At 40.2% G+C, this 15439-nt stretch overlaps 1 protein-coding gene across 1 annotated transcript in view; it reads left to right on the top strand.

The window, feature by feature from the left end:
* Positions 1–3822: 3822 nt before the first annotated feature.
* MYO9B (myosin IXB) overlaps positions 3823–15439 on the top strand; it is a gene marked incomplete at its 5' end in the record, with an annotated part of 34091 nt that continues 22474 nt past the window's right edge. Inside the window, 6 exons of the mRNA XM_084276349.1 lie at positions 3823–4659; positions 12670–12764; positions 14204–14266; positions 14393–14492; positions 14622–14722; positions 14944–15073. Coding sequence (XP_084132475.1) covers positions 3823–4659; positions 12670–12764; positions 14204–14266; positions 14393–14492; positions 14622–14722; positions 14944–15073 — 1326 coding nt within the window. The remainder of the gene's footprint in view (positions 4660–12669; positions 12765–14203; positions 14267–14392; positions 14493–14621; positions 14723–14943; positions 15074–15439) is intronic.

The raw sequence follows: 15439 nt of genomic DNA, 5'->3' as shown, positions 1-15439 counted from the left end.
GTTGCCCCACTCATCCCCACAGAATGAGCACAATCTAATGTTTTGAATAAGAGGTTAGAATCAAAAGTCTTGCCTTTGTCTCGCCCAGTTCTTTGCAAAGCAGGAGTATGGTGAAAAATAACACTTTGCTGTGTCTTGAGGGTGGTGATAACTATACTTAAGCCTTTTAAGTGCTGTGAAGATGTATACTTGTGCTACAAAGGGCTTCTGAAACATAAAACATTTTAAGGAAAGCAGGAAGAAGTCTGAATATGAAGTCTGAAATGAGTCTGTGCACCTGAGTGCCAGCTTCTGTCTCCCACTTATTAAATTCTCTAACACAGAGCTTTTCTTCCCCCCCCCCCCATGCATTGGGAAGGAGCTTCTTATAAGGAAGGGTACTGAGAGGAACTAAGGTAGCTTTGTGGAATTTCCATCTACAGAAAGAACTCAACAGCAGTGGTTAGGATGCTGTGTTCTTGAGTTTGCTGCTTTGTGTGCTGACCGGTATGGTTTCATTATTACCTTCTATTCTTGCATTTCTCCTTTTTCTGCCAGTGTTCTCTGCACCTGATTTCAGGCCCCTGTTTCCTTGATGAGCTGATACCATTTTTAAATTGCTTTAAAATTTTCTGAATAAGTAGAGAACATAAAATTAGAAGGAGTCATTGTAATCATCTGTTCAGACCACTCAATATAAATGAGGGTGGTACCTAATTAACTTCCATAATTAAGCACATCTGTAATTGGGGACTGGCTGATTTTCTAAAAAGGACTTTATCAATCAGACCTCACAGTTAATGTCAGTTAAGTTTTTGCAGCATGAAGCAACCTTCTGGTGATGTTTATGTCTTCAGTTAGCCTGAGTTTCTCTAGCTTGGAATTTCAGATGCTGGCTTGTGGTGTAGCTTTGTCCTCCAGACTAGTGATTATTCCCAAACACTAGTTCCCTGTGCAAGGACTTCAACTGATATCAGTCTCCTCTGTGTGTTTCTCACAGACAAAGCTTCTAGAGTGTTTTGCTTGAGGGGGTATTTTCCAACAGGTTTTTTTGGGGTTTTTTTTCTGTTCTTAATTGAATTTTGGATATATTCTACATGCAGTATTGGTTGTGTACCTTCCAAGGGTGAGGGCACTGTGGCTGCCCAACTAACTTCATTTGACCTTTTATCTGAGGACTACATTCACTGCTTGTGGTGTCATACCTAAGTGACTTCTGGATTTTTTTTCTTAAAGTTTCATAATCAGTATTAATTGATTCCAAGTAGTGTGTGTGTGTTTTAAGTCATTGAGTGAAAGAGCAGTCTTAAAGCTCAATGCTGTTTAAAGCAAGCAGTGTTTGGGCTTCATGTCTGGTTAGAATGGGGCAGTGTGACAATTTGCTGATGTCGACTGTATGTTGAAATCACATTTCAGCAAGTTCCACTCTAGATTATATTCCATATAATTCCCATAGAGTGATGGATGCCTGTGTGAACTTCAAGTTGTATGATGACTGCATAATTTAGAACCCTGTGTGTACTATAAATATATTAAGGTTGATGTTTACATGTTTTGTAGACTGTCATCTTCAGGGTGGGAGGTATTTCTCCTTCCAGTTAGTCAGTCATACACACCTGAGCAGCCACTACCAGCTATTGTGTTGCTGCTTACTGTAACTGGCCTGGGTTTTTCACCAGTAGAGAAGCAGCCAACTGTGTGTTCCGTCTTCCTCTTTAGAAAGTGTGATGTGGGACTGGACTCTTGAGCAATGTCCCAGATATATCTTGGTAGCTGCCATGAGATGAGGTTAGGAAATGTCTATTAGTAAAGTCAGAGGTCAACACCTAGGTTCAGCTCTTCTGTGTGGTCAAAAAGTTGATGCTGTGTTTCTTAGGGTGCTGTTTGGTCGAAAATACTGACTATGGGGACTTCCTCTATCATACCAGACTCAGCGTCTGAAACTAATTGTTGGGAACTAAAAAGGAAGTCTGCACAAGACTGTCTCCCTTGAACTGGCTTGCTGTCTTGAGAGACAAATGGTCACTGTTGTTCTCTTTCTGTCTGTGCTCCAGATTCATGTTCCCCATGAGCAGCAGTCTGCTGTAGTTTCTGCTATATGCTAAGGTGTCTTGAGCTTCTGGAGCTTAAGAATCCTTTACATTGGTGTAATTACTATAAATGGTACTTCAGACTTATTAACCACGGGTCAGTGATAATTACAGGAAAGGGAGAGGAGGCTTGAGTTCACTGGTCAATCCCTCTGTATCACCAAATTCTTGCAATAAGGTCTCCTTAATGAATGAAGAATGAAATGTAGTTGGGGAAGTGGGGGGGAACATCCTTGGAGGTATCATGGAGCTTGACCAGAGCTGTTCTGTGGTTTGTGTTGCTGTCTGTGGCTTGCTCAGCCTTCCTTTAGATGAGTAGCCACTAAAAATGATCAAGCTTGCATAACAATGTCTCTGTAAGCTTACTATTCAGAGTTCCTTTAAAGCTCAGCTCTCTACTCTGAGGCAGTTCATGAGGCAGAACTATGTCATATGTTTCTGTGAAGTGATTCGTTACTTGCAGTGGAAGTGGCAGCTAAATGCTTCCAACTACTCCACTGATTTTAATTTGAAATTATTGCTCTCTGTGGCCTTATGCAAGTTCCTGTGCAGTTGTTTAGTGGCAAAAGGCAACTTCATTGGCATTTCTCTGCCTCTCTTTTTATATATTCAGCATGGAAGTGTAGAATTAGAACGCTTTGCTCTTGAAATAAAAACTCAACTGATAATCTGGGTATGAAGTTTTACAGACTGTTAAAGCAAAGGGGGATACTTGATTGTCCTCCTCCTTTTACTACCCAAGCTTATTGACAAGCTAATAAGCTGTTAACTAAAGCAACATAAGCAAGCATAGTCCTGGTGATCTGGGTGTACCAAACTGCAGGTGAGAGAGAAGTCACTGGCAGAGATGTAGACTGTTACTACATCTAGAGGCTTTTAACTTGGCACTGAGGAGAGGTTGACTTCCGTGAGGTTGATGTTCGGTTGCAGAGATGAAAGGAGGACAAAGCAATCAGAAGGAATGATTTTTGCAGGTCTGTGCCTGAGGTTCCTCAAACCCAGTGAGGAAAGAGTTGATGTGACAGGAATAAAGGCTTATGAATGAAGTAGGTTACTTGGGATCTGGTTAGTTGAAAAGTAGTTGCAATAACGCTAATGGAAGATAAAAAGCATATTCAAACCTTTCTGTAGCAAGGAAGTGGTTCAGTCAAGTGAAATTAGCAGTCTGTTCGCTGGGTACATTCTGCACGCTCAAGAAATCAGCACGGGATGCAGGGTTAGAAGAATTTGACAGTGGTGTTAGCTCTGAGCTGTTCAGCTGTAGCACTGTTTCCTTAGAGCTGAGTGGGGTGAATATTGTGCCTACCTTGTACCTCTCCTGAAAAGAGGTCATGTGGGGAAAAAAAGTGTGGATCTCAGTGTGAGAACCATCTGCCTCTCTGCACCTGTGCACTGTTCCCTGGCCCGTAGTTCATGGCTGCTTTAAACTGCCACTGCTGACTAAAGAAGTGATCAAACCCTGTTTCTGTCTCAAGCTGCTTGTGCAGCTTTACAGGGGAGGTTATGTGGGAGGATGACTAAATGTTTGTGTAGCCATACAGTGAACCATGTCAGGAAAATTACCTGGACTATTTGTTCTTAAATAGTCAAATTAATGAAGAACTTTATTCTCATCCTCCAGACAATAATAGCTTGCCCTAATACCTCTTGTACACCTTTTTTAACAGCTGACTCTTTCTTTTTTTCTTTTTTATAGACTATGGGCACTGCGTATTAAACGGGGTTGGAAGACTGAAGCCCATTTGGGGACAGAATGAGTTTAAAAGATGCTGACAGTGCAGTTTGCCAGGCAAAGGCAGCCTATAATCTTCATATTTACCCTCAACTCTCAACAGAAAGTGCTCCCTGCTGCAAAGTGACAGCAACCAAGGACAGCACATCTTCAGATGTCATCAAGGATGTGATTAGTATCTTAAACTTGGATGTCTCAAAACATTATGTTCTCGTGGAAGTGAAAGAATCGGGTGGTGAAGAATGGGTACTTGATACAAATGATTCCCCTGTTCATAGGGTTTTACTTTGGCCTCGTCGTGCTCAGGATGAGCATCCGCAGAAGGATGGGTACTACTTTCTTTTACAAGAAAGGAACACTGATGGGACCATCAAATATGTCCAGATGCAATTGGTTTCCAAGGAGACAGATGCTCGGCGATTGGTTGAAAGAGGTTTTCTTCCATGGCAGCAGGAGGACGTTGATGACTTGTGCAATCTTCCCAATTTAACAGAGACAACACTCCTAGAGAATCTCAAATGCCGCTTTCTGAAACACAAAATATACACGTATGCAGGAAGTATTCTGATTGCAATTAACCCCTTCAAGTTCCTGCCCATTTATAATCCTAAATACGTCAAGATGTATGAGAATCACCAGCTTGGGAAGTTGGAGCCTCATATTTTTGCCATTGCTGATGTGGCTTATCATGCAATGCTTAAAAAACATGTTAATCAGTGCATAGTTATATCGGGGGAAAGTGGGTCTGGGAAAACTCAAAGCACAAACTTCTTAATTCACTGCCTCACGGCACTGAGCCAGAAAGGGTACGCAAGTGGTGTGGAGAGAACGATTCTAGGAGCTGGACCAGTCCTGGAGGTAAATTTATGCTATAATTGCCTTCTGTGAAAATTGCTTCTTGAAAACTCCAAGTAACTGCTGTTGAGTACTACTTTTGAGTCACCTGCAGGGTTTAGGCTTTAGATATCACTGGGCTGCACTGGTGTTTGGCTGTGTTGCTCAACTGCTTCTAATTGATTTTCCTGAATTCATCCTTCCGTTCAGTTAACTTCCTGTTGCTTTTCGTTTGTATTTGACTTCACTTTCCACCGCTAAACCCTGATATTCTGGGACAGAGGTTACCTGTGTTTTCTGTCTTAAAGCTCTGGCACTTGAATCAAATTGTAAGCAAATGCTTTATAAAAGGATTGTTCCACTGAGACATTTAACTGCTTAGTGGAATTGTTCCTTTGTGTGTAAGCATGTCCTGTGTGTTTTTATGAACTCAACTTTGAGGGAGTTATTTCCTTTCTACAATTGTTTGTTTTGAAGAGAGCAACATCATTACTTGGAGAGAAAGTGTAAGTTGGTTTTGGCTTTTAATTACTACAGCATTTCTAACAGAAAGCAAAACTAACCACGTGAGAAGGACGGGTGCAGCCAGTGTTGCATTGGGTAACATCAGGACAAACTTAAAGTGGGCTTTTAAACTTCAGTCCCACTTACTGTGTCTCATCTGGAAGGAACAACTCTGAAGGCTTGGTTGGATGGTCACTCCTGAAAAAAATCTTCAATAGCAAGGAACTTGAATACAGCCATTGTAATTTTTAGGTTTGAATAGTCTCAAATGTAGCAACGCTTTCATATAAAGAAGTAACTTTAAAAATGCTTTAGATAAAAAGTGACAAAGCCAAACTTGAAAATGTGTAACACTTACAAATGTGATTTGAAAGCTTTTTTTGTAAAGAATGAGAAGTATGTGCAAGTTCTTTTTTGCCTTTTTGCTGCTTGAAAGAAGAAGTAAAATTGAGGTTTGTTGGTTGCTGGAGTTCAACTATGCTGTTCTAAACAGAAAACAGGAAGGGGTCACTGTGGAAAGCACTGTTTGATCAGTTGATCTTGCTGCCTTTGATAAAATTAACTGTTTCAGACTCTAGCCTGCATGACATGGTATGGCTGTGTCAAACCAGGTAGAGAGGTAAAATCTTGTGTTGTGGTTTGTCCCCTGAATGAGAAATGCACGTATGCCTAGGTTCAAAATGAAACCAAATACCTTTGCTGAAGTCACAGGTAAATGTGTATGTCCAGCAATGCTCATGAAGGGATATTTGTGATTTTCCCAAGTAGGGTTGGTTGGCTTCAGTATTGCAACTTCTTAAGGCTTCCACTGAGCATTTAGTAATGCATTTCATGAGAAAATAGTCATGCTGGCTAGAAATATGATGGCTGTTTGCAAGCTTAGCTTGTGAACTTGCCAAATTGAATCAGTAGCAGTACTTACTGTCTCAGATATGAGGCTCTTTTCTGAAATTCTCAGAGAAACTTCTCACTCTACTTCTTTGAGAGTGTTTGTCAGTCGCATTTTGATAGTGTAAACTTGTCCTCCCAAATATTCTAAAAGATAAAGGCGTTTATGAAAACTAAATATAAAAAATGTAGGAACATCTGAATCCTAAAATATCTTTCAGAATTGAATATCCATTATTATATTAGAAGTATTATTTGCTGACTTGAAATTATGGAGAAATAAACCTTTTTGAAACTCGCAGAGTCTGAGATTTGTCCAGGCTCAAATAAATCACTGGGGCACCTGTGATTTTGTCACAACTCTGTTTAAGGCAGTGGAAACGTGCTTCTCTGTTCACATAACTTCAGTGCACATCAGAAGGTGTAGACCTTAGAGAAGGACACTCAAGCTATTCCACTTTGGGTGCTGCAGAGCACATTCAGTAGGCAGTGAAGCTTCCATGATTCCTGATGTGGATGGTCATGTGCAATTCCAGTCACTAAACATCACTTAAAAAAACCCAAGGCAAATCTTGGTCTTGGAGAGGAATGCATGGAAACCTTACTTTGCTTTGTGGAAGTTAAACTGATGACAGGCTGTTCTATTAGAGTTGGTCACTTCTAAATCCAACTGTGGTGACTCATTTGGGTTTTTACTTAAGGGAACTGAAGTGGTAAAAGGGAATTTTTCTTAAATGGAGGTTTTGGGGGATTTTTTGCGTGAATGGTTTTGTAGCGTGCCTAAACTGTTTGAGAATGTTCTGGTTAATCCTGAAATTTTATTCTTGAGTCCTCATGAAAGATGAAAATGTACTCTTGACTGAATTCTGTCACTGACTTTTATGATGCAGAAGCTGGTTGCATTTTGGCTCAGAACTTCCCCTTTTAAGTGACCTCTTATTTTCCTGACACTCAAGTAAAATGTGTCTGTTTATAGGTTGACCTTTAGTTAAAGCAGACGTTTCTTAGCACAGAAAGGTGGGCCCTGTTCATGTCAGAGTGACAATTTTATCAGTTCACACTTAATGAAACTGGAAACAGTTCTTACCAAATCCTGTTTCTGTGTTGGCTAACTAACCCCTATGCAAATGTCTAAGTAATTTAAAGATGAACTATTGTTAATATTTTAGCTCCTTTTCCACAATTTGTAGACTTTAAAAATGGAGTTACAGCTGCACCATGAAAGGAGATTTGGCCTTGGGTGCTGCTTGTTACTACCTACCCAAACATCTGAGAAAATGGAATACAGGATTCTGAGACAGCGTAGGCAACAGTCGAATGTGGTGCTAGCACAAGTGCTGTCACATGTGCTGGTGAAAGGAAAGCTGGTCATGGGTTAGTCTCTGATCCTCAGCTGCTTCTTGCTCAATCTCTGCACCAGAGGCTGACCTGTTTGTGATTCCTTCTAATAAGAAGAGGTCACTTGCACTACTTCTGGAGAAAAAGAACCTGCAAGGCTAGCAGTGGTGCTTCAGCACTGCTGGTGTTTAACAGCCCCACAGACTACAGCTGCCTTAGCTGTACAGGAATTGTTCTCAGATTTTTATTTTTTTTTTTCAACTGCTTCTCCAGGCTGACATAAATCATCTCTGGTGAAGAGCAGTTTCTTTAAAACTGGTAGGAAGATAAAGATAGGCTCTGTTTTAAGATACTCCTGACTTTTTCATCCTCTTCTAAATTTAGTGATTAAAGTATAGCTCCCTGACTTGGAGTTTTGCCTTCTAGTATTGACTGCTAAACTCTGTTTACTCAGAGTTTGAAGTCCTAAGAAGGAATTTGCATTTGGGAACTATTACTGAGTTGAATTGGGAATACCAAATCAAACCTTTGTTTATTTTATAGAGTCTCAAACAAGATAATTAAACCTTTCCATCTGCACGTAAGTTTCCAAGGATTTTGTATTTTTCTTTCATCATGGAAAAAGTCTTAAAAAGCACGTTTCAGATATAAAATGCACAGTGTGCGATCTGAGACTCTGAGCTTATTCTGGGGACCTAAAACAGCTGCTTCAAGCCAATTAATTTAGTGAAGTGGCAGAAAATTGAATGAGGACATGGGAGTGTGTGGTGGGAGAGGTAGTAAGAGGGAATTGGAGCTTCCTCCTCTGGCAGCAAAGCTCCTGTTGGCTTGTTCTCTGTTGTAAAGTTGTAACCCTTTTTGCAATTTCCAAACTGTGCCTTGGGTTTGTCACAGAAGTTACTTTGTTAGTGTGCTGGTAGCTCATTTGGGGCTGAAATGGCAGCTGAGGAGCAGTAGGACAAGCGGAAATACTGGAGCTGTCATAACTTTCTTGTGTGGTGTCTTGAAGAGCGTTGCTCATTTCCATTTTGGGTATGTTCTTGAGCATTTCTTCATTGCCTTAAACCATTCTTTGAAAAGAATTAACCCCCGAAGAAAATGGGAAGTCCGTTAGGAAATGTTGCCTTCTGAATAAGGCAATTTGTACATATGAGTTAAAAGTGACAGCACAGGGCGGAAGGGGGGTGATACTTTCTAGAACTAAGCCTGTTAAACTTCGTTGTAGGAAGTCCTCTCTCTTCAACTTCACCATCCTGTGGAGAACAGAGTAAAGCAATTTGCTCTCAGCTCTGTCGTTATTACAGTCCCGTTGTGCTTGTGGTTTTGGTATAAGATAGGCTGAAGCAGAGTGGTGCTTCAACTCTGGTTTTCATTTCTATTTGCCATAAAAGTCTGCATATATATTTAGTGGGTGTAGTCTGTTCTATTTAAGGGAAAGTAGTTGTTCTGAGGCTATTATCTGCATGTGTTTGTTTTAAGAATCATAATCAGAGGAGGAATGGAACTTCCTTTTTCCATTTGGTTGAATGTTACCAGGGGTTTTTTTGAGGAGAAATGTGTTGTTGCATGCTTCCCCACATCTCTTAGGGAAAAATCACCTTGTCCTTGATACAGACTGATGATGTGAAGGGCTTAGACCTGCCCAGGGCAGCACACAGAATGCTGGGTTGCAGAATTACCCCTGAGCACTGCAACTTCCGTGTTAACGAGTGGGTTCTTTTGCAGCATGTTTGTGAAGGCCAGTACTAAACAGAGTTTGACTCTGAAGGAGTCATTTCCTCTTCCAGGGTGCATAATTTGAGCCTTTTGATGTCATTTGGCATGCTGAAGGGCTGGTCTGTGCAGCGGTGGCTCTGCCATGGATTAGAGTGGTTTACAGATGCTCTGATGCCTTTTTCAGATTTTGGCGATTCTTATGAAAGAACAAACTGAGGTTTTTAGTAGTGTTCCTGAGGTGGATGATAGGGGCGTGTGTGTGGTTTGGGGTTTTTCTTTTTGCAGCAAATAAAAGGAGAATTTGCCTTTTGTTCAAAGACTTTTAAAACTGTGGCTGCTGTAGTTTGGAATAGCAGCCTCCAGTTTGCCTTTTGCCTTCCAAGGTAAGAGGATGGGTTGGATGACTTCCGGACTCCGGGAATAGTCTATCCCAGCTCTGATTCCTGCTGGCCTTGGTCTGCTGTTTCTGACTTGCCCTCTTTTTACAGAGCTAGTTTTCTCCATTGGAGAGGTTTAGTTTTAGTTTGTCCTTTTTACCTGTCTCCTCATTGCAGTCAATGGGTTTGGTCATATAAATGATTATGATTTCCCTTCAGCTGAAATTGTCCCCTGTCCCCTCATCTTCTGAATTTATTTTGTGAAGGCCTAAGCAGCTCTCTGTAAGGGCAAACCAGGAAGATGTTTCAGTTCAATATGAGCACATTCTTGGCTAGAATTATCTTTGAAAGATGTTTCCATGCAGAGCAATGGCTAGGTAATAAGGGAGCTGAATTCTTATCTGTAATACTCCCTCAGATAAAGCTACAGCAGGCTAAAGAGATCGAACTGCTAAATACCAAAATATTTAATATTTAAGATTTTTGCATCTTCCTGATTTTAGGCAGGCATATAACTTCTTATATTGGTAATTGGTCAAAGGATATTGAAGAATATGGTGGCAGTGATTAGAGTTTAAAGCTAGAAGTTACCGAAAAAACATCCCACCCAAAATATTAGGCGACTTGGAATGTTCTTTAAAAAGCTGTGCATGTTAAAAGCTCTTGTGAGAAAACCATTCAGTACATGAAAACTTTCCTAAAAACTGATAATATTAGATCAGCTTTTAAGAATTTGCTGTATGCTTTGACTAAATACCAGACACATGAGATCATAAGAGCCTTTAGTTTTAAACTGTATTCATTGCTTACATGAGTAATCACTAAGAAAAGTTTTTCAGGAAGCCTGGGTTATGGGATTTCTTAACTCTATAATGCCATAATATTTATTGTGAAAAAAAAAATGTGATAAATTCAGCTACATTGTGGTCTGGTTTCTTTAGTATAACTAGTAAGCTGATAGTGAACTTGTGGCGTAAGTTAAACTTTCCAAAAAGGAACTTTTGCAGAATCAAGTTCCAAGTCCCACTGTTCTGCAGCGTGACAAATTGGGTGATTACACTGGACTTCTGAATACACTGAATAGGAGAGGCTGGATGGTATCCTTTGGAAAGCCACAGCTCAGCCACCATCAGTGGGAAAGGAGGAGCAGGCTTCTGATTTACAGAGCAGACAGTTTGCTGTGCTGATGTTGGTGTGTGTTTAGAATCATCGGATCATAGAATCCCAGACTGGTCTGGGCTGGAAGGGACCCCAAGGATCACAGAGCTCTGACCCTCCCTGCCACAAGCAGGGACACCAGCCTCCAGCCTTGATCTACACAAGGTTGCCCAGGGCCACATCCAACCTGGCCTTGAACACCCCCAGGGATGGGGCACCCACCCCCTCTCTGGGCAGTCCGGTGGTGTTTGGTAACTGCAAGGAGCTGACCGGGATTTTGGAGATACATTAATTAATATGCTATATATGCAAAATGGGCTCTAAAAATACATCTATAATCTAATAAGAGAGCTTGTTGGGTATTAGCTACAGAAAGATACCAATGACTGGTCAATGCTTGCTTTGAAAAATCTTTGGAGGAATGCTGTTTGTGTTCTAACTCATGCAGCACGGTCTCTGGAAATCAGAAGGCTGAACTCGGACTCTGTGATCTGTGAGATCTGCTGGACACAAATCCCCTCTCTTTAGAAACCCGTTGGCTTTTCTGAAGTTACAGCAGAATCAGCCTGTGGGTTTTTTACCCTGCTCCTTTAGCTTCTTCCTTTAGGTCAGAAGTAACAGTTGTCTGAAGAGTTATGGATATCCTCGCAGATCTGAAGTTGTTGCTCAGATTCCCCGAGCTCGAGGCAGCTGGCAGTAGAAATCTACTTGTCTGAGAGCTTCAAGAACCTCTTTTGGAAATAGTGATCCAGATGTGGTACTTCAGTGCAGCTGCAACCCTCAAGGGAGTTTAGAGAGGAGAAAAAAAAGCTTAAGAGTTTCAATATATAAACAATGTGACTGTCATGAAAACAGCACTCCTCTAGCCATACAGCATCAGTCGGTGGGTGTATGTATAAACAGTTCAGCTCTGTGCTGTGTACAGTGTTCACGTGTCCGTCCCTCTCCGGATGTGTGTGTGTGTGTGGAGGAAGAAGGTGGCATTGTTGTGACCCATTCCTTGAGCGTTCTATATTAGGGGAGGCGGATTTCCTAATGGAGCCCTTAATTGCTTGGAGCCTTAAGAGGAAGTATGTGGCAGGAATTGCTGGTGATAGTCTGCTTTGACCAGAGTATTTTTTCCCAACAGTTGCATTTTACACTGCATTTTTTTTCCTCTATATGCTGGATTGCTTCCTGCATGTTAGAAAGACAAGAAGTTTCTCTTAACCTAAGAACATACAGTTGGGAGTTGATAAGGACATTCCCAGTAATTCATTCCACTGGACTTTAAGATGCAGTAAGTTAGCCTTATAGTTCTAAGTGTGGCTCATGCAGAGGATATTTTGTGTTGAGAGAGGACAAGTGTCTATCAGGATTCATGACAGGCAAAATTCTTAAAGATGCATGATTAGAATTTGTGCCAAACCTGTTCTTTTTCCCCTTTCTTAACACCTTGTAATGAACCTACATTTTTCATGGTTGCCTGGTATGATGTGACTCTGCAAATCAAAACTTCTGTTTGCTTTTTTTTCCACCACCTGGTTTTTTGAATACACAACTCAAAATTTGCAGGCTAACTTTATAAATGGGATCTTAACATTCTGTTCTTGTGTAAAGAAAAACTGTTTACTGTGACGTTTTTGAGTGGGAGCAACTTGTTAGGGAATGAGACGTAGTTTGTGGCTTTTCTATGGGAGAGGCAATTTCGTGGTAATCGTGCTGTCATCTTCCTGTTGAGTATCCTCTCTATGGTCATAATTGTTAGTGAGTGAGGCTGATTTGCACTCTCTGGCTGTGATTACTTTTCCCATGCTCTTAAATATCTAAATCTATGATTCCCTCAGTCCCTCAAATAGTATTGCATGGGGCAAAGCATCATGTGTAGGGATCTGTGAGGAGCAGCAGAGGTTTCCTAAGCTGTTCTTTTGGCATAGGTGTGTTGCCATTCCTGCAGTATTTGAGTTTATAGGGCAAGCTAACAGGAGGCTGAACAATGAACAGGAAAGCTTGAAAAGCTGTGGGCTGGTGTGTTTCATTTAGTTGAAAATTAACTCGTTTTTCTTTATTACAGGCATTTGGAAATGCAAAAACAGCACATAACAATAACTCCAGTCGTTTTGGGAAGTTCATTCAAGTCAACTATTTAGAGAATGGCATTGTCCGAGGGTGAGTACAGGCTCAGTATCTCTGCTTGGGGGAGTTGGTGAAGACTCAGTTGTGTATAAAATTCCACCTTATTGAGGCTCCTCTCGTGTGAGAATGGCTTGCTGCTGTGGAATTTCCAAGACACTGAGCTTTGTGAAATAATCAGGTGATTAATAATAATCTTACCTTGCTGTACAACCAGGATGTGACTGCTGCAGCACCTTCATGCAAAATGGAGAATCTTTTTCAGAGCACCCATTGTCCTCTCCATTTGGCAGTTGAAAACAGAAGATCTAAATTGCTAAGAGAAGTGAAATAGATTTGAGGAAGCCATTTTAAATAAACAATTTAAACACCAGTTAGGGACGAAGACAACTGTAAAGTTACTATGTTACTTATATGAAAGTTTGTCCTTCAGGTAGAAGTGCACACATGAAATATTCTATTCCTACACTTTTTTAATACATGATGGTCACAGCGGAGTCTTAGAATTCTGTTAATATTTTTCACCCTGTAGTAGAGGATTCTGTGTCATATTGCTGTTGTCCCTCACGAAGATTATGCTGTGCTCTTCTTTTTAGTGAGCATTTTTACTTCAGAGTTCTGTCCAAATGCTTTCTGTGATTTTTAGTAATTTGTGTGCAAATAGCTGAGTAGTGACTTGTCCAACCTCATGCCATAAAGTAATTTCCTTCAGATCTTGCTTTCTAAAGTGCATTTTAATCTGTAACACTTGCATCTGCCAAATTTTCATCAGTATGTCACCCCCACTGTAAAGATGTACCTGCAGTAGTGGAGTTGCAATGCTGTAACATACAGTACTCATACAGAAGTCTGCCCAAAGCTGTTGCTGACTTAATTGAGCAGCTTTTTCTCATGCTGAAGACAAAACAGATGTATTCATATCGTGCCAAACTTTGACCTCATTCATTGTATCCCGTGTCAAGGGAGGAGTATAGATTATGCTTTAAGAGATTACTTTGTCAAATTGCAAGGGGTTCTCTGCCTGTCTGGCTTCCTTTTAGGTGTATGTATATACTGTCATAAACATCTAGCAGATTTGCTAGATTGAGGATCAATTCCCCAGTCTGTTTCTGGGGTCTTGTAGTTTGCATTTCTTGTCAGATGACTGCTAATCTTGGAGTGGATAACAGATTGTCAGCACTTTGCATATCTTGTTCCTGCTTTAAATTTTCATTAGCTCTTTTCTAGCTTTGTCTGCCTCTTTTCCAGTTGTGTCTACTAAAACCAAGCACTGATGATGGGTGTTTCTTGGGCATTCCTCTTTGTTCCAATTACAACAAGTACATACTGAAATTTTTTGAAAGATACTAAGTTATTCTCTAGTGTGTTCTACTGTAGATTTCATTATTTGAAGTCTCTTGGCAGTATGTGTCTGACATTTAGTGAGGTCTTTGCTTTTGCCCTCATGCTTTTTGTTGTTTTTTATGGGTCTTTAGGGCTGTTGTTGAAAAATACCTGCTTGAAAAATCTCGTCTGGTTTCTCAAGAAAAAGATGAAAGGTAAGAGATTACTTCACTTTACTAACAAACACAATTATAACTGGTGCAAGAATTTAAGAGCATCTAAAGTATATAGAAGAAAAGAAAAATCATTATTTTCATGAGAGAAATGTGTTAACTTTGTAGGAACTACCATGTCTTTTATTATTTGCTACTTGGAGTCAATGAGGAAGAGCGTAAAGAATTTCACCTCAAGCAACCTGAAGATTATTTCTACCTCAATCAGGTAATCTATGACAGGGATTTACAAAAGCATTGATAATTAAAGACAAAAGGAAGCAAAACAGTTTATACTTGTTTTCTTGTGATGTTTGGGCTTCATTCTTTGCCTTTAATTGTGGATCTTTTGTCACAGCATAACTTGAAAATTGAAGATGAGGAAGATCTCCGACATGACTTTGAACGATTAAAACAAGCCATGGAGATGGTTGGCTTCCTTTCAGCAACAAAAAAACAGTGAGTAGAATCCTTTAAGCTTTGGTTACTCATAGCTAGTTGATGCTCATGAATTGCAGTACATGTGTCTCTGTCAGGGTCACATTCAGTCCAGTAGGAAGCAAGGAAAGCTGAGTATTTGAGGGCTCACAGACAAATTCTTGAAGTAGAATCAAGTCTGCTAACCTGTTATAATGAACTCATAAGAAAAATTCTCATAAAATTCAACTTTTCTTCCTTAGGATTTTTTCAATACTTTCAGCTATTCTGTATCTGGGCAATGTTACGTACAAGAAGAAAGCTACAGGTCGTGATGAAGGGTTGGAAGTAGGACCTCCTGAAGTGCTGGACATTCTCTCTCAGCTTTTGAAAGTAGAGTATTTCTCTTCAGCTGTTTGATCTAATGTTTAGATCTTTGTGTCATGCTCAGTGTTTACTTGAATATCTTGTTGCTCAGTTTACTATATCTAGATCAGTTTTATGATACTTTGACAACATTCATCTTAGGAAAGGGGAAATGGATAAAATTGGTGTAATTATTTAGGATGGGGATGGAATTCAGCCCATCACATGAAGTAGAATTTGTTTGTGCAATAATCACAGAGCTAATCAGCAAGAAAATTAGTGGCAATATGTTCTTTGCAACCCTAGGGAAACGTGTGAATGAATTTAACTGAGAGTAATTTAAAGAAGTTGAAGAGCTTGTATAAAGCTATTGATGAATGATAAATGTAGCTG

This window comes from Gallinula chloropus, assembly GCF_964237585.1.
Source record: "Gallinula chloropus genome assembly, chromosome: 28".
Taxonomy (NCBI): Eukaryota; Metazoa; Chordata; class Aves; order Gruiformes; family Rallidae; genus Gallinula; species Gallinula chloropus.
The sequence above is the reverse complement of the archived record's forward strand: the minus strand, read 5'-3'. Positions and strand labels throughout refer to the sequence as shown.